This window comes from Vipera ursinii, assembly GCF_947247035.1.
Source record: "Vipera ursinii genome assembly, chromosome: 10".
Taxonomy (NCBI): domain Eukaryota; kingdom Metazoa; phylum Chordata; class Lepidosauria; order Squamata; family Viperidae; genus Vipera; species Vipera ursinii.
The window spans coordinates 6,029,042-6,047,716 of NC_139520.1; the positions used below are offsets into that span (position 1 = coordinate 6,029,042).

Below are 18,675 nucleotides of genomic sequence, written 5' to 3' on the forward strand. Positions count from 1 at the left end.
TTATGTCATGAGAAACCACAAGTCAGGACCAAACTCTAGAGATGCTCAGAGGCTACTTAAAACCTTCGCTCGACAGGCTCTGCATCTCTTGACTTTGACTTAATGCAACGTGGGACCTGCATTAACCAAAAAAAGTGACTTTTTGCCCAGGCAAGCATTTAAAGAAACAGCAAGAAAACTATAAACTGTTCATTATGTGCAAATCTTTATTGTGAATCAAGAGTTACCATGATGTTTGCCAAATAAACAAGAGTTAGAAAATTTTAAAATCTGCAGCTGAATGAAAATTCAGAATGCAGAGTAAACAAAATGTTGCATTGTTCCCAAGAATTCTGTGCTTTTCTTTCTGTGACTGACTGTGCCTATATAGAGGTGTGGGGGGGGGGGTTGGGTTTTTTTTTTGTGGGGGGGAGTTATTTAAAAACAAAAGTAAAGATCCTTTATGTATGTGCCTGGATCAGGCGATTAATAAAATGGATCTGTACAGCAATATTGAAATAAAAGAAAGCGATTTTAAAAAGCAATTTAAATAAAACCGTTTTATTTAAATTGCCCACTCCATGGGAAGAAAGTGCATCGTACCCCTTTGTGCCCCAAATCGTGTTGCATTTATGCTTCAGAATTGGGGAGATTCACCTGCATGCTGGCCAACTTAGGGGCACATAACTGGTAACATACAAGGCAAGAGTTCGGCGGAAAGAGTGTAATTTCTCAAACCGGGGCAGTGCGAGAGAAACGTATCCACCACCTCTTGGCTAACCACGCAGTAACAATGAACTTCCTTCAGATGCCTGCACTTCATGGCCAATTCAAACAGCGAGGAGTTGAGAGCATCCGAAGAGGCCGTGTAAAGGATGAGCCTCTCCAGGGTCTGGCTGTAGTAGTTGGTGATCAGCCTCAGTTGATCAGTCATGCCGTGGAGGTAATTAAACTGCAGAGATATAATGGGGATGCTGGCCCCGAGGACCCCGGGAATCCTGGTGGGGTCCACCATGGCAGCAAATTCAATCTTCACCCGGAATTGGGGGTGTCTCCTGCTCACCGCGACCCAACATTCTTCGGGAATCTCCTTCTCCAGACCTTCGTACAGAATGTCCAAACACTTGAACGGACCCCTGGTGGGCTTCTCCAATTCTTGGAAGAGGCCCTTGGAGAGGCTGGTGTAATAAATTCCTAAAACCTCAATTTTCGGGCAAATCCGCACCACCTGCATGATGGTCTCAGGTTTCAGGATGATCACCCCAGGAACTCGGTTGTTGATCAGCAAAGTGCGGAGGTTGGGGCTGGTGGAAGCCAGGAGCAGCACCGTCCCGTTGTCCAGGATGAAAGGCATCTGGCGGAGGTCGACGTATTGCAGATCCATCTTATAGTTGCTTTGGCAAAGGCAGCGGATACTCTGCAGGACATCCTGGCCGGAATAGAAGTAAGGATTCAACCCCTGGCAAACAATGCACAGAGCCCGCAGCCTGGCCTTCCTGTAGGCCAGCATGTCCAAGGTTTGGGTGACAAGCCTTCGGTTTAACTCCAAGTACTGGTTGAGTACAATCTTCAGGTGCCTGATATGGACCAGGTATGCTCGTAGCTCCCTTAATATGCAGGCTTCATCTTCATCTTCAAAATTAAAACTGAAAAGATGTGGGAGGGGGAGGGGAAGAGGAAAGGGACAAAGAAACCTTAATGAAGCCACCGAGCAAATTCCCTGACAGGACATTTGAGGTCCTTGCAATTCTGACCTCATTTGCAGGTTAAGTGCTCGACTTACAAGAAGTTACGACGGCACTGGGGGAAAAAAAAAAGACTTACAACTGTTTTTCACACTTGCCACCGTTGGAGCATCCCTGTTTTCACGCAATCAAAATTTGGATGCTTGGCAACTGGCATGTGCTTACGACGGTTTCCGTGTGCCGGCATCATGAGATCACGTTTTGCGACCTTCTGACAAGCAAAGTCAACAGGCAAGCCAGATTCACTTAACAACCCGGTTACTAACAACTACAACGATTCACTTAGCAACGGTGGATAAACTGTAGGCGGGTTTGTTATAGAAATGGCTATGAAGCCGCGTAAAAGTAAAAAGTTGAGGTTGGATGCTATTGTCTTGTTCTACTGCATCAAAGGGAGTCGGAAGTCAATGCCTTCTCTTTTTTTATTTTTCTCACACTTTTCCCTTCCCTTCTCCCTGCCTTATTTTCCTACTGTTTTCTTTTGCATTTTATATTATAAATTGATTTTAAAAAAAAAAAAAGAATGGGCACAACTGTGGCAAGGAAGGTGGTAAAATGGTGCAAAACTCACTTGTCTCACTTAGCAACCGAAATTTCAGGCCCAATTGTGGTTGTAAATTGAGGACTATCTGTGTGTGCCTTCTAGAACAGGAAAAAAAAAGGAAGCAAGAGTGATTTCAGGGCTGAGTCTTGCTTCTGTTTCCTTGAGTAGTTAGGCAAACGTAAAGGTAAAGGTTCCCCCGCACATGCATGCTAGTCGTTTCCGACTCTAGGGGCCGGTGCTCATCTCCGTTTCAAAGCCGAAGAGCCAGCGCTTGTCCGAGGACGTCTCCGTGGTCACGTGGCCGGCATGACTAGACGCCAAAGGCGCACGGAACGCTGTTACCTTCCCACCGGAGTGGTCCCTATTTTTCTACTTGCATTTTTATGTGCTTTCGAACTGCTAGGTTGGCAGAAGCTGGGACAAGTAACAGGCGCTCACTCTGCTACGCGGCACTCGGGATTTGACCCGCCAAACTGCCGACCTTCTGATCGACAAGCTCAGTGTCCTAACCCACTGAGCCACCCCGTCCCTTAGGCAAGGTAGGAGGCAGTAATTTTAAGGTGGGTAATTTCACCCTCTTTCTGCAAACCAGGCCATCTCCTGGGGTCACAACCACCATGTTCTTCCTGTGGGGCTTCTCATGGTGTAGAACACCTTGAGGGCCCATCAGAATCCGTACTTATCTCGAGGCCCTGGTGGCACAGAGGTTGGAACACAAGACTGCAGGCTACTTCTGCTGACTGCCGGCTGCCAGCAGTTCGAGTCTCACCAGCTCCAGGCTGACTCAGCCTTTCCTCCTTCCGAGGTCGGTAAAATGAGGAACCAGATTGTTGGGGGGCTCTGTAAACCGCTTAGAGGGGGCTGGAAAGCAGTATGTAAGTCCAAGTGCTATTGCTATTGCCCTTCCTTCCTTCCTTCCTTCCTTCCTTCCTTCCTTCCTTCCTTCCCCCTCTCCCTTCCTTCCCTCACTCCCTTCCTTTCCATCCATCCATCCTGAACAGTGGTTAGAATGCAGTACTGCAGTCTAACTCTGCTGACTGCCAGATATTTGATCCTGACCGGCTCAAAGTTGACTCAGCCTTTCATCGTTCTGAGGTCAATAAAATGAGGACCCAGATTGTTGGGGGCTGATTCTGTAAACCACTTAGAGAGGGCTGTAAAGCAGCGTGAAGTGGTATATAAGTCTAAGGGCTATTGCTATTGTCCTTCCTTCCTTCCATCCATCCATCAATTGTGGGCTAACTCTGCCCACTGCCAGCAGTTCAATCCTGACACGCTCAAGGTTGACTCAGCCTTCCATCCTTCTGAGGTCAATAAAATAAGAACCCAGATTGTTGGAGGCTGATTCTGTAAACCACTTACAGAGGGCTGTAAAGCAATGTGAAGCAGTATATAAGTCTAAGGGCTGTTCTATACATACATTTAAAAGGACCCTGGCATACAGGCTGGTCCCTGACTTGAGACCATTTGTTTAGCAACCAAATTACAACAGTCCTAAAAAAAGAGACTTCAGATCAGTATTTGCATTATAGTTAAATCACGGCATTCCCAAGCTCACTTGATACAGATCTGGGCACTTGGCAAGCAGCATGTATTTATGACAACTGCAGATCTCTGAGTCACTTAATCATCTTTTGTACCTTCTCAGCTGGCTTCCAACAAGCAAAGGCAATGAGGAAAGCTGCATTTGCTCAAAAACCTTGTAGTGGGCTTAACAGCTGCAGTGAGACACATAACCACCAATGCAAAAAAAAAAAAGTCGTAAAATCAGCACACCTCACTTAACCACCACCTTGCATTTTGACTGTAAGTCGAGGACTAGCTATAGTGCAAAATAGACCCTTCTCATACTACTTAGCCCCAGAATATTAGAGACCATCCTGATGGACTGGAATACAATATTTTATTTGTTTGGTAATTAGTTCTGCTCCAGCGGGCAGCTTTTCTATAAATAGGCAGTTCTACCATGACACCCATGCAGTAAATGCACTCATTACAATGACAAATATGCCTCCAATGTAACCATAATACCACTGTTTTCCCAAAAATAAGACGGGGGTCTTATATTACATTTTGCTCCAAAAGATGCATTAGGGCTTATTTCTGATTAGGGCTTATATTTGGGGAAATACGGTACTAAATGCATCTGTCTGGCTGATGATCTTAACTGGGGCTTATTTGGGGGTGGGGCTTATATTACAAGCGTCCTGAAAAATCATGCTAGGGCTTATTATCTGGTTGGGTCTTATTTGGAGGGAAACACCGGCCGCAGCCTTTTCTAACAATAGATTCCCCAGGACCATTTTTTTACTGCACTGATTGTTACTACACAGTAAGCCATTGTGTATTTTATTTGCCTGTTGGGTGACCACAGTCTCTGTGGCTTGTAAGCTGTGATTTATGGTTCCAGATCTTTTCCAAGATCTTTGCGGCTTGTTCAAGAAACCCAAGACAGACAAAACAAACGGCAGCTAAACCAGGTCTGAATTGCGCTATAAACAATTGCCCCTACATCTGGACGACAATGTCTGTTCAATCCTGACAGATGCCAATCTTCCTGTAAGAAACCAATAACGGATGACCTTAGAGCATATTGGAGCTGTGACTAGGGGGGCCTTTGCCCAGGTTCGCCTGGTGCGCCAGTTGCGGCCCTATCTAGACCGGGATGCCTTGCGCACAGTCACTCATGCGCTCGTGACCTCTCGTCTAGACTACTGTAATGCTCTCTACATGGGGCTGCCCTTGAGGTCCACCCGGAGACTCCAGCTGGTGCAGAATGCAGCTGCGCGAGTTGTCTTGGGAGTTTCCCGATACTCCCATGTTACACCTTTTCTCCGCGAGCTGCATTGGCTACCGGTTGCTCTCCGGGTGAGGTTCAAGGTGTTAGTTATGACTTACAAAGCCCTACATGGCATGGGTCCGGATTACCTACGGCAACAACTGCGGCCGGCGTCAACTTCCCTCCGTCCAGTGCGCTCCCACAGAGAGGGCCTCCTCAGGGTGCCGCCGATCAAAGAATGCCGATTGGTGATCCCCAGGGGGAGAGCGTTCTCTGTGGGCACGCCAGACCTTTGGAACCGCTTACCGGTCGAGCTCCGGATGGCCTCCGACCTTCGCTCCTTCCGGCGCGATCTCAAAACTTTCTTTTTTGAACAAGCTGGCCTGGTCTGACGGGATGGGGTTGGGTTTTTAAAAATAGTTTTAATTTTAATATGTATTAATTTTATGGGCATAATGGTTTAATGGTTTTTTAATTTTTGTACTCTATTTTTATTGTGTATTACCCTGTTCACCGCCCTGAGTCCTTTGGGAGAAGGGCGGTATACAAATTAAATTATTAAATTAAATTAAATTATTAAATTAAATTAGCCATGCTAGGCTTAGGTGAAGGTGGAGAAATCTGATGCGGAATTTGTTTTAGATCTTGATTTACCAAGAGGATCAACATTTCTTGTGTCTGCCACTAACAGCTTACACAGTCCCCTTTTATAACTCTCCAATTTTGTTTTAGCCCCAACTCACAGGGAGCCTTTTATTTTAGCACGTTTGGATGCTCACACACACACCCCCGCCCCCAATTCCACCGCTAAGCAAGGCAATTGTTCAAAATTGCAACCGCACTGAAAAAAGTGACTTTTCACCAGTCCCTACTTACGACCATCACAACCTGCCCAGGATCAGCTGATCGAAATTCGGGCGCTTGGCAACCAGCAAGTATTTACGATGGTTGCGGCATCCCAGAGTTAAATGATGGCCATTTGCAACCTTCCACCAAGCAGACCGTGGATTAACCAGCTTTGCTTAACAACCATGTGATTCTCTTTAATTATTACAGAGATATATGCTTAACAACTATTACAAAAAAGTTTGTTCAGTTGGACAAGTCCCTTAACCACCTGGCTTAGTAACAGAAATTCCAGCCCCACTTGCGATTGCAAGTCTACCTGTACAGGCAGTCCTTGACTGACCACAATTCATTTCGCGACCGTTCAAAGTTACAGCGGCACTGGAACAATGTGACTTATGACAGTTTTTCAAAGTTACGACCTTTGCAGCCTCCTCATGATTGTGTGATCAAAATTCAGATGCTTGGCAATCTGGTTCGTATCTATGACCGTTGCTGTGTCCCGGGGTGTGTGTGTCACATGATCCCCTTTTGCAACCTCTGGACAAGCAAAGTCAATGAAGGGAGCCAGATTCACTTAACGACCGGGTTACTAACTTATCAACTGCAGAGATTCAGTTAACAATAGTGGCAAGAAAGGCCATAAAATGGGGCAAAACTCACTTAACAAATCTCTCACTCGAACAACAGAAATTTTGGGCTCAATTGTGGCCATAAACCTACCTGTATTAATCACAACTGTTTTGCCCATGATTTGTTGAAGAAGGTTAGGGTCTATATAGAAGGTCTATACATAGGTTATATGAAGTATGTTTTAAATGTGTGTTATGTACATGTAGCCTTTGAGAGCAAGCAACTAAATTTCATTTTTAATGTGTGCCATTGTGCCCACAATAAAAAATGACAATAAAGGTTATCTGTCTGTCTATCTATCTTCTGTATCTATTATCTATGTATCTATCATTATGTATCATCTATGTATCATCTATCATCTATGTATCATCTATCTATAATTTATCTATCATCTATTATCTATCATCTATCATCTATGTATCATTTATAATTTATCTATCATCTATTACAGGGGTCTTCAAACTTGGCCCTTTTATGACTTGTGGACTTCAACTCCCAGAATTCCTCAGCCAGCTGCTGGCTGAGGAATTCTGGGAGTTGAAGTCCACAAGTCATAAAAGGGCCAAGTTTGAAGACCCCTGTTCTATTATCTATCATCTATCATCTATGTATCATCTATAATTTATCTATCATCTAGGTATCTATCATCTAGGTATCTGGCATCTATAATTTATCTATCAATCATCTATCAATCATCTATCAATCTATCTATCTTTACACATTGTGCTGGGCTGTAGATCCTCAACTGCTCCGTGCCACATGACAAGCCAACCAAATGATGGCTTAAGTTGATCCCTGAGCTCCAGCCAATGAAATAGCGGCCTTGTTACCACCTGAACGAAAGCCAGCTCTTCTTCTTACCTAAGTTCTGTGAAACTCCAGACAGCGGAGGAATCCACAACTGCAGCCCATTTCTTGCACACGTGTAAAACAGTGTATCTGTCTCTAACCGACAGGAAGGAGAACACATTGGCCATAATTTCTTCTGGCATATAGTTCCAAAGATCGTCAGTCACGTCAGACATCCTCCGAGCCTCGGGGACGACTCCCTGCAAAATTAACCCCACCCCAAAACAGAAAGGAAAAGCCATGAGCAAAAAGAAGCAAAAAAATTGAGTAAAGATTCATTTTTCTGCACAGCTCACTCACAATATCTCTTACTGGACTTGGCTTACCATATTCTGCACTTCCAGCCAATTCTGGCTAGCTCAACCCAGGTTTAATAAAATAATTTAGCGCAACATCTAGGTTTCCATGACACACTTTCCTGCAAAGTAGCCAGTCACTGCTTTGGTTAGGAGCAAGTAGCTTTCAATCATTTCCCTTTACATGCTGGGTTATAAGCTGCCCAGAGCGATAGGGCGAGTTGGGTGGCAGATAAATTTAATAAAATAAACCGCATCACATCCAAAGGTCATCAAAGGGGCACTTCTAAATGTTATAGGACAGGGGTCCTCAACTTTGGCAACTTTTAAGACTTGTGGACTTCCACTCCCAGAATGCCTCAGCCAGCTTTGCACACATCCGTAGGGTACCTAATTTGGCAAAAGTTACTCTAAGCGTACCCCAAAGATGGCAGTTACCATACAGTCGTATGCCGGTAAAAGTAGAATATTTACCCAAGATTGAAATGAGCGCTCTTTGAGTTTGGTTGTTTTCTTGCAGACGTTTCATGAGGAGTAGTAGACTTTATTGTCATTTCAACAATATACAATACAGTACACAGGGAAACGAAACGACGTTTCCCCAGGACCAAGGTGCTACATCAGACTACACAATCAAAAGAAGAACAAAAGACAAACTACACATAACTCTAAACTAAAAACTTAAAAAACTACAAATGGAAGTATTTATAGTTCAAGTTTCTTCGTGTTGAGACCTCTAATGGCTTGTAGGAAGAAACCTGGATGTCCCAGCCCGAATGCTCCTGTACCTCTTTCCAGACTAGGTAACACCCTCAGTGTCTGCGCTAACACTGATGTGACCTATTTGGGGTAATGAAATGTCTGCTCTTTTAGGACTCCTGGACTTCAACTCCCAGAATTCCTGAGCCAGCTGGCTCAGGAATTCTGGGAGTTGAAGTCCAACAGTCCTCCTCTTCGTCCAGCCTTCTCCTTCACTACGCAAACCCCACTCCCTTGTAGCACCGCCGATGTCCCTAGTCCAGGGGTAGGCAACCTGGGCTCTTTTAGGACTCCTGGACTTCAACTCCCAGAATTCCTGAGCCAGCTGGCTCAGGAATTCTGGGAGTTGAAGTCCAACAGTCCTCCTCTTCGTCCACCCTTCTCCTTCACCACGCAAACCCCACTCCCTTGTAGCACCGCTGATGTCCCTAGTCCAGGGGTAGGCAACCTGGGCTCTTTTAGGACTCCTGGACTTCAACTCCCAGAATTCCTGAGGCTCAGGAATTCTGGGAGTTGAAGTCCAGGAGTCCTAAAAGAGCCCAGGTTGCCTACCCCTGCCCTAGTCTGCGGAATGAGACGTCTCAAGAAGACCACCAAGTTCAGAGACACACACCCCCCCCCCCCGCAAGAGTTGCATGCATTGAGCAAAGCCAAGGAACTTAAGTTACTCCCAGGAAAGTTAGCCAGGCTTTGCAAACACTGCGAGCGCGGGGGCCGAGTCTCAGCGGTTCAAGCATCCCACTCGAGGGGCAAAAAACGCCCCACAAACCCCGCAGGCTCCCAAATAGCTCACCTTCCCGCCGACCAGCAGCCTGGCTCGCCGCGCATCGCGCCTTCCTTTTTCTGCCTCAGCTCCACGCGGTTCCCGAGCGGCACCTGCGCGCAATTAGCGGCTCCGCTGCCGGTCCTAGACGGCGGCAGGTAGGTGGAGTGCGCATGCTCGGAGCCCGGGGAAGCGCCTCACCTGGTCCTTTAACTCTTTCCACCCCGGAGGTGGTTGGCGCTTTTCGGTGCTGGAGAACGGGGGAGTCCTGGCTGGCAATAAGGTGCTCTCTCTCTTTCTTTCTCTCTCTTTCTTTCTCTCTCTCTCTCCCTCTCTCTCTCTCTTTCTCCCTTTTTTCATTCTTTTTCTCTTTTTCTTTCTTTCTCTTTCTCTTTTTCTTTCTCTCTGTTTTTCTTTTTTCTCTTTCTCTTTTTCTCTTTCCCCCTCTCTCTTTTCTCTTTCTCGTTCTTTTTCTCTCCTTTTCTCCTCTCTCTCTCTCTCTCTCTCTTTCTTTCTTTCTCTCTTTCTTTCTTTCTCTCTCTCTCTCCCTCTCTCTCTCTCTTTCTCCCTTTTTTTCCTTCTTTTTCTCTTTTTCTTTCTTTCTCTCTTTTTCTTTCCCTTTCTCTTTTCCCGTTTTTCTTTCTCTTTCTCTTTTTCTTTCTCTGTTTTTCTTTTTTCTCTTTCTCTTTCTTTCTTTCTTTCTTTCTTTCCCCCCTCTCTCTTTTCTCTTTCTCGTTCTTTTTCTCTCCTTTTCTCCTCTCTCTTTCTTTCTCTCTCTCTCTCACTCTCTCTCCCCCTCTCTCCCTCTTTCTCCCTTTTTTTCTTTCTTTTTCTCTTTTTCTTTCTTTCTCTCTTTTTCTTTCCCTTTCTCTTTTTCCCGTTTTTCTTTCTCTTTCTCTTTCTGTTTTTCTTTTTTCTTTCTCTTTCTTTCTTTCTTTCCCCCTCTCTCTCTTTTCTCTTTCTCGTTCTTTTTCTCTCCTTTTCTCCTCTCTCTCTCTCTTTCTTTCTCTATCTCTCTCTCCCTTTTTTCTTTCTTTTTCTCTTTTTCTTTCTTTCTCTTTTTCTTTCCCTTTCTCTTTTTCCCGTTTTTCTTTCTCTTTCTCTTTCTGTTTTTCTTTTTTCTCTTTCTCTTTTTCTTTCCCCCTCTCTTTTCTCTTTCTCGTTCTTTTTCTCTCCTTTTCTCCTCTTTCTTTCTCTCTCTTTTTTTCTTTTTCTCTTTTTCTTTCTTTCTCTTTTTCTTTCTTTCTCTTTTTCTTTCCCTCTCTTTTTCCCGTTTTTCTTTCTCTTTTTCTTTCTCTCTGTTTTTCTTTTTTCTCTTTCTCTTTCTTTCTTTCCCCCTCTCTCTCTTTTCTCTTTCTCGTTCTTTTTCTCTCCTTTTCTCCTCTCTCTCTCTCTCTCTCTCTCTCTTCAATCTGGCCATTCTCTTCCTAGCTTCACAAAAAAAGAAAAGAATAAACCACGGTTTCCGCGGCAGGTGAAGCCACGTAGCCACCTGTTGGCTCAGTGCATTGCAGGAGCCCAGCCGCTGTGGCTTGCAGACCATTATTTTACAGCTTAGAGTTTTGGGTTATGCTAGCTCAAAGGTGGCTTAATAAGCCATGGCTAAGCAGACTGAAAGGGACGCGGTGGCTCAGTGGGTTAGGACGCTGAGCTTGTCAATCAGAAGGTTGGCAGTTTGGCGGGTCGAATCCCCAGTGCCGCCTAGCAGAGTGAGCGCCTGTTACTCGTCCCAGCTTCTGCCAACCTAGCAGTTCGAAAGCACGTAAAAATGCAAGTAGAAAAATAGGGACCACTCCGGTGGGAAGGTAACAGCGTTCCGTGCGCCTTTGGCGTCTAGTCATGCCGGCCACATGACCACGGAGACGTCCTCGGACAAGCGCTGGCTCTTCGGCTTTGAAACGGAGATGAGCACCGGCCCCTAGAGTCGGAAACGACTAGCACGCATGTACGGGGGAACCTTTACCTTACCTAAGCAGACTGAGGCTTAACTTGTTTAGTGGATGCCTCATCACTATAAGAGGAGGCTCATTCGGCAACCTCTGCTGGATGGTGGTTGGCTTATGGCTTAAACTTAAAGGGAGATGCATACTGGAGAGGCAAGGCAGTGGAAAGGTGAAAAAGTGAATTGGGACTTTATTTTTCACCCACTAGATCTGCTTAGAAGAGTAATTTTATTAGTGTCTCTCTGTCTCTCTCTCAACCTGTACACCGATTTTCCCAACCAGGTCCTTTCCAGGTTTGTTGGCTCTCAAATCCATAATGCCCAGCTAGAATTGCTCTTATTATAGCATCAACCTTGTGAACTCTCAAGTTTTGTCTTTTCGCTATGTGTCCAAAATGGACAGTGATTAATATATGTATATATTTGCATGGGAATTACAGTAGCTCCAAGCTTGGTTGTTTTCTTGCAGGCATTCCCATTACCCAATGAAATACAGGGATAATTTTAAGGGATAATTTTAAGGGATAATTTAATCTTTTTTAATTGTTTTTTAACTTTTGTATTTGTATTGCTGATTTTAAATACCCTGTAAACCGCCCTGAGTCCTTCGGGAAAGGGCGGTATATAAATCTAATAAAATTAAAATTAAATTAAAATGTATGCATATAGCATGTGCATATGTGTGTTATGTATGTGTATGAGTAGAAATACACTTTCAAGTAGCGGCAACAGATTTTCATTTTTAATGTGGGCCAGTGTGCTCACAGTAAAATTGACTAAAGTTATCTTATTATTATTTAAAACTGCCTTCCTTAACGAGGATATGTCCTACATGTGTGAACTTTTACATCACTTTCCCAAATTCCCATGAACAGCCACATCGGCTGGTTCACATGTTACACTAAATCAAATTGATCCTAATCACAAGGTTGACAAATTCACACTCTGAACTAAATCATAGTAACCTGTTCTTCTTTGCCTTAGCTTGACATGTGAATCAAGCCATTGTGGGTTATAACCCGATGGCATGTTTTTTTATCGTGGTTATTGAATAAATCACAATTGGCTAGATATGCAACCGAAATAAACCTCACTGTAGTGTATTAAAATGGTGCAGAGCAGATGAGTGTGGTCAGTAAAATGATAAAATGCTGGGGTTTTTATTGTGAAGTAGGATAATAAAATATAGTATGCATTGTACTATAATTCAACAAAAAGTAAAGAAAATAAACAATTCAGCAACTCAAACTCTTCTTATTAATCTAGGTCCAGTGCCAAGGAATACAAAGATATGGTGCATTTGCTGGGGAAGACATGAACATAAATAAATGTTTATATAAATAAACTAAAATTATGTGCTCACACTGTTCAGCAGTAATGGGTTTTCAGTTGGCTTGAATTGCATTTGTGGAATTTATTTCTATCCTGGTGTGTGTTTATTATGAATTCAGTTACAAAGCACTGTGCTTGTGTACTGTCTATCTACACTGACAACTTGATCAGCAGTTAACTTGACTTGGGACTACCTATGTGTTAAGAAAGTGCATCGGATTTTTAAATATATACTTAAGCAGTTTGCACAATCAAAAGTGTCCCTTTGTGCTTAATCAGAAGAGAGAAGAATTTGCATATGACAATAATGAAAATGTGCTGAGCATGGCTAGTGCCCGAATCCTGATAGTTCCTTCCATTTGGCATCACTGTTCCTTCTAGAGAAGAAAGGAAGGGGAGCCATAGATATCTAGGATAGGGGTAGGCAACCTTGGCTCTTTTATGGCTCGTGGACTTCAACTCCCAGAATTCCTGAGCCAGCCAAGGTTGGCTCAAGGTTGCCAAGTTTGCCTACCCCTGAATTCTAGGAGAAGCCATGATGACATCACAGGTCTCATGACATCATTGCACAATTCATGCAAATTGCATAATTGACATCACTGTCACCATGAGGTCACAACAGGCATGACCAGGGCTTTTTTTCTCATAGAACGCTCAGAACGGAGTTCCGGCACCTTTTTTGGATGGAACCTTGTAGGGTAGGCAAGGCGGGTTGTAAGAGATGTGTGAGTTCCAGCACTTTTTTCTTTTACAAAAAAAGCACTGGGCATGACACTCCTTGTCCTCCCTTGCCCTATCCTGTAGACCAGGGGACTCCCACCCCCAGGCCGTGGCCTATTCAGAATTGGGCCACGTGAGTGACTGGCCGAAGCACGTACACACGCAGCTCAACTTGCGCTAGTTTGGGGATTTGCATGTGCATGCCGGCCCACCGCTCACGCAAGTCAAGCTGCAGGCATGCACCCCAGTCTGCCACTTGCACAAGTGCTGCATGTGCGCATGCATAGTCACACGGCCCAGTTCCCCTCTCTTTCCCCCCCCCAAGCCTGGGGACTACTGCTGTAACGTCATGTTCTCACCTCAACTAAAATGGCCTTCTGTCCATGCCTGCGATCCTACCAGGCAAAAAGACTACGTTCCAACATTGCATTAAGCCATAGATTGTATTTCCAAGGTTTCCTGATCCAAATGGGATGAGTTTACATAATGCCCTAACCCTTAAAACACACACACACACACACACACACACACACACACAAACACGCACAAAGCTCAGAGCTCTCAAGGAACAACACCTCCATTCTTGACTTCTGATGATTGGTTTCATTTTGGAGACACAAGTTGCGATCCCACCTTGGATTTTCCCTATCTTGTGGACATCAGTTAAAATAGGCTTCTAGCCATGATTGCATTTCACCAGAATTCATGTATGGCACTGACTAAACCATAGTTTGCACTGCCAAGATTTTCTGAGCCAAATGGGTTGGGCTTGCATAATTGCCTAAGCCAGGGGGTGTCAAACTGCCGACTCACAGGGCGGATGCATCATGGCGAAACCGCGCCCACCCCATTGCCAGCAATGGAAAAAAAAGTCGCGATACATTGCAACACGTCACATGATGTTCGAAGTTTGACACCCCCGCCCTAAGCCATAAAACACACATACATACATGCACACGCTCATACTACAGCTTAGAGCTCTCAAGGATCGTCCATTCTTAATTTCTGGTTGCTGGTTTTGTTTTGGATAAACAAGCTGGGATTAACCTTGGACCATGTAATAAATAAATCACGAGCGAACCGAGTAGAGGAAAAAGCTGGGCTGAGTTGCTGAAGTCCACCTGATGCAAAAGTAAAAACCCTTCAGCACAATCACATGATGGCGGTGGGTTGCCAAGGACTGGGTTCTTTGGAGGTTTTCAGGGTGTAGCTTTTCAACTTGGTGCACCTTGAAAGGAAAGCCTCCACCACCGCAGGGCTGACCACGCAGAAACAGTGGACCTCTTTCAAGCGGGCACATTTTCGGGCCAAACCAATGAGCGAGTCGTCCAGTTCATCCGAAGAGGTGGTGCGAAGGACCAGCTTCTCCAAAGTGCCGCTGTAGTTGTTGGTGGCAAAGCGAATTTGATACACTATGTACGTGTAAGTATTCAGCTGCAACTCCGTCACTGGGATGTTGGGCTTCAAGATGCGAGGGATCTTCCACTGTGGGACCGTGGGGTCCAATTCCAGTTGGACGTAGAGCTGGGGATATCTGTCACGCACCAAAGCCCAGAGTTCTTCCGAGATCACGGGAATGTATTTGTCCAGACGCTCGCAGAAAATATCCAGGCACTTGAAAGTTGACCGCTTGGATGCCACCAGTTCCTTAAACACGTCGTTGGAAAGGCTGGCGTAATAGACCCCCAGGGTGGACAATCTGGGGCAAGCCTTCAGAAGCTCAATGATGGCCTCAGGGGTGACGTTGCAAACTAAGGTGCGGTTGTTAAGGTACAAGGTGTGCAGATTTGGGCTACTGGACGCCACCAGCAGGACGATCCCATCGTCCAGAGTGAAGGGCATCCCCCGGAAATCAACGTGCCGGAGGTCGATTTGGTTCTGGCTGTGGCAGATGCCTCCGATGCTCTGCAGGATGTCTTGGCCAGAATAGAAATAGGGGTTCTCTCCCGTGCATTCAATGCACAAGGCCTGCAGCTTCTGGTTCTGCTTGGCCAGAAGGTCCAAGATCTGGGAGACTTTCTTACGGGTCCCCTCTTTGGACTGATCAAACACCATCTTGAGGCGCTTGATGTGGCACAGGAACTGGTGCAAATGCTGCAGTGTGGCTTCATCTTCGGCAACACACCTGGAAAACCATTGGGAGGATGGGAATGAAAAAATACCACAGTGTTGGAATTGTAGCAAATGAAAACCTAATCCTGATCATCATCTCTCTCTCTCTCTCTTGGGAATCTTCAAAACATCTGTCTGTCTTTTACTTATCTTGGGAATCTTCAAAACATGTCTCTCTTTCTATCATCTATCTATCTGCCTGCCTGCCTGCCTATCTATCATCTATCTATCTATCTATCTATCTATCTATCTATCTATCTATCTATCTATCTATCTATCTAATCTATATCTATATATATATTTATCTCTCTCTCTCTCTCTCTCTCTCTCTCTCTCTCTCTCTCTCTCTCTCTTTACTTAGAACATGTTCTATTAAAATACATGTTGGTGTTGAACTATGTATTGATATTGACAATTAACCAGTGGAACTGCTTGCCTCTATTATATTCTGATGTCAGCCTTTATGTTGATCAAACTTGGAGTCACGACACACAAGCTGGCAAACACTCATCAATCATCGTCTTTATACCAGATTGCTTCACGTCTCAAAAGTTGATAAGAAACTGGTCTGGTAGGTTTGGAGTTGGTGTGCTGCACAAGTGCAAGTCTTTAGTCTGAATAGAGACTCCTGACAAGCCTCTTTACAACTGGTGACTACGCAGAACAGCTTCATGCCTCATTGAAATCCACTGTCTCCTTAATCATGGTTTATTGAGTAAGTTACAACTGGCAAGGTTCATACAATGCACTAAGCCATAATTACAGCTGGACACCCTAAGAGCTAGATTATATATCCTAAGCCAAAGACAAGCCACCCATAGCACATTTAGAATGGTGCATCCTTGGCTAGAAAAGATGTTGGGAAAACATGTAGATTTTAAACCTGATTTTTTTTTATTAGGTATAATGCCAGAAAAGCTTGACAAACAAAAAGATATACATGATTTTACATGCGACAACAGCGGCAAGAATCATATTCGCACAATATTGGAAAAATGAAGAAATACCGCCAGAGGAAGAAATAATTAAAAACAAAATACTAGATTGTGCGGAAATGGACAGACTTACTCTGAGGTTGAAAGAAAAAAGAAGAAGAAACGGAACACTATCAAACTTGGGTCTTATTTTATCAATGGCTGAAGAAACGAATAAGGGATTAGGAATTCAATTTGTATTAGTGAACGATAAAGTCACACAACACCTTTGTTGAATAAGTACTTTTGAATTGTATTTTAAAAAATCAATACTTTAAAAAAAAATAGAATGGGGCATGCACCTTAACCTAGTGCAAACTGCTTTTATGAGTATCGTGTCCTTCCGTACCACACGCTTCCTCCTCCTTCACCTATTAAGCCAGTTCAACTACAGGACCCATCTGGCTCCATTCTTACCTGACTTCTGTATAGCTCCAGACACAGGTAGTAGAAACCGCTGCAGCCCACTTCTTGCAGACCTGGAAAACCACATGTCTGTCTTGCAGAGACAAGTAGCGAAAGATGTGGGAGAGAATTTCCTCCGGAATGTAGCTCCAGGCATCTCCTACTGTCTCTGGCATCCTTTGGGCACCTGTTTTTTCCTTCTTCGCTGAAAAAAACCACACACTAAATATCACTATTAAGATACGGCTGGGCAAACCCTGATCTTCTTTCCCCATAGTCAAATTTTATTATTATTATTTTTTTGCATCTCCCCATCCCAGAACAGTCAAAATGTGGTGGTGCAATTTTGCGAAGAGAGAGGAGAAATATAAAAAGAAGAAACCAAAAGCTGCTTTGGGTTGGGATTTAAAAAATAAAATAAAATTATAGGTTGTTTTTTTTAAAAAAAAGAAAAACCTGTATCCCGACCAAAAAATAGATTTTAAAAATCAGATCCTTCCTCCAGTGGACTCAGAGAGCTACAGATAGTCCTTGACGTACGACCACAATTGAGCCCAGAATTTATGTTGCTAAGTGAGACAGTTGTCAAGGGAATTTTGCCCCATTTAACGACCTTCCTTGTTGCCGTTGTTAAGTGAATCCCTGCAGTTGAAAAGTTAGTAACACGGTTGTTAAGTAAATCTGGCTTCCCCCGTTGACTTTGCTTGTCAGAAAGTCGCCAAAGGGGATCACACGATCCCGGGACCCTGCGACCGTCATAAGTATGAATCAGTTGCCAGGGATCTTGGATTTTGATCACATGACCCTGGGGACGTTGCAATGGTCTAAGTGTGTAAAATGGTCATAGGTCACTTTTTTCAGTGCCGTTATAATTTCAAACGGTCACTAAATGAATTCTTGAAAGTTGAGGACTATCTGTACTTCTGTGCCCCTATGCCACGCATGCGTGTACGTACACACACACAAACACAAGCACCATACACAGCCACAGAGAAGATGCTTGGCCCTCCGCTATGAAACAGCCTGAACCCAACGTAAACTTGGCAAAGTATCCACACCGCCTTTGCCCAAGCTGGCATTCTCCATTGGGTGGGCACTGCCAGTTCCAGCATCCCAGCCAGTGGGAGGTTTGGGAAGTCAGTCCCAAATAAAAGACAAGTCTCTTAGACACTTGCAATTGTTCCAGAATCCTGGATCTGAATTGTAAGCCGACCAGGGTCACCTGGCGGGGTGGAGGGGCAGCGTAAAAAAATAATAAATAAAATACAATAAATCATAATTCAAGATCAAACTTTTCCAGACAAAGGGATGTGATAAAAAGTGACTGCAGCTCCTGATCCCCACTTCTTAAAAAACATCTTCTGGTTGGCAGTTGAATGCCCAGCACATCTGGGGGAGAATCCAGGAATAAAAGCAGGGATTTATTAGCACCAGGGAATTTTCCTTCTCCTTCTCCTTCGGAGGAGGAGGAGGAGGAGGAGGAGGAGGAGGAGGAGGAGAAGAAGAAGAAGAAGAAGAAGAAGAAGAAGAAGAGGAGGAGGAGGAGGAGGAGGAGGAGGAGAGAAGAAGAAAAAGAAAGAAAGAAAGAAAGAAAGAAAGAAAGAAAGAAAGAAAGAAAGAAAGAAAGAAAGAGAAAGAAAGAGAAAGAAAGAAAGAAAGAGAATGAAAGAGAGAGGGGGAAGTGGGGAGAGAGGGAGCGAGCGAGAGAAAGAGAGAGAAGCCAGCTGATCCAGAGACAGAAAAAGCAAGAGTCTATATCTGGCGGTGTTACGTCCAGCCTCCTTGGGAAAGAAATCCCGTTTTTCTCTCAAATCAGATGGAAACAGCAGCCAAGAGGAACTTTCCTATCACCTACCGAGAAAGAATCCTTTCACTTCGGAGCAGAGATTCCCCTCTTCCCGTCCTGCTTTCTCACCGCAGACCTGAAAAAGGAGGAGAAAAGATCAGCCGCTATTTTTACTTTCCGGAAAGAGAGAATGGATGAAGTCACTTCCTTG

The 18,675-nt window shown here is 44.4% G+C and overlaps 2 protein-coding genes across 2 annotated transcripts; both read right to left on the bottom strand.

Annotated features, from left to right (window-relative positions):
• Positions 1–317: 317 nt before the first annotated feature.
• On the bottom strand, positions 318–13,460 carry LOC310644895 (F-box/LRR-repeat protein 8-like; the record flags this gene model as incomplete). Its single annotated transcript, XM_083370228.1, has 3 exons — positions 318–1,625; positions 7,388–7,575; positions 13,407–13,460. The coding sequence occupies 3 exons, from the start codon at positions 13,458–13,460 to the stop codon at positions 653–655; spliced, it is 1,215 nt and encodes a 404-aa protein (XP_083226354.1). The 3' UTR covers positions 318–652.
• An 879-nt stretch (positions 13,461–14,339) lies between these two features.
• On the bottom strand, positions 14,340–18,571 carry LOC310644896 (F-box/LRR-repeat protein 8-like; the record flags this gene model as incomplete). The annotated part of the gene is made up of 3 exons (XM_083370229.1): positions 18,534–18,571; positions 16,691–16,883; positions 14,340–15,312 (listed from the first exon to the last, which is right to left on the bottom strand). The coding sequence occupies exons 2-3, from the start codon at positions 16,852–16,854 to the stop codon at positions 14,340–14,342; spliced, it is 1,137 nt and encodes a 378-aa protein (XP_083226355.1). The 5' UTR covers positions 16,855–16,883; positions 18,534–18,571.
• Positions 18,572–18,675: the final 104 nt, after the last annotated feature.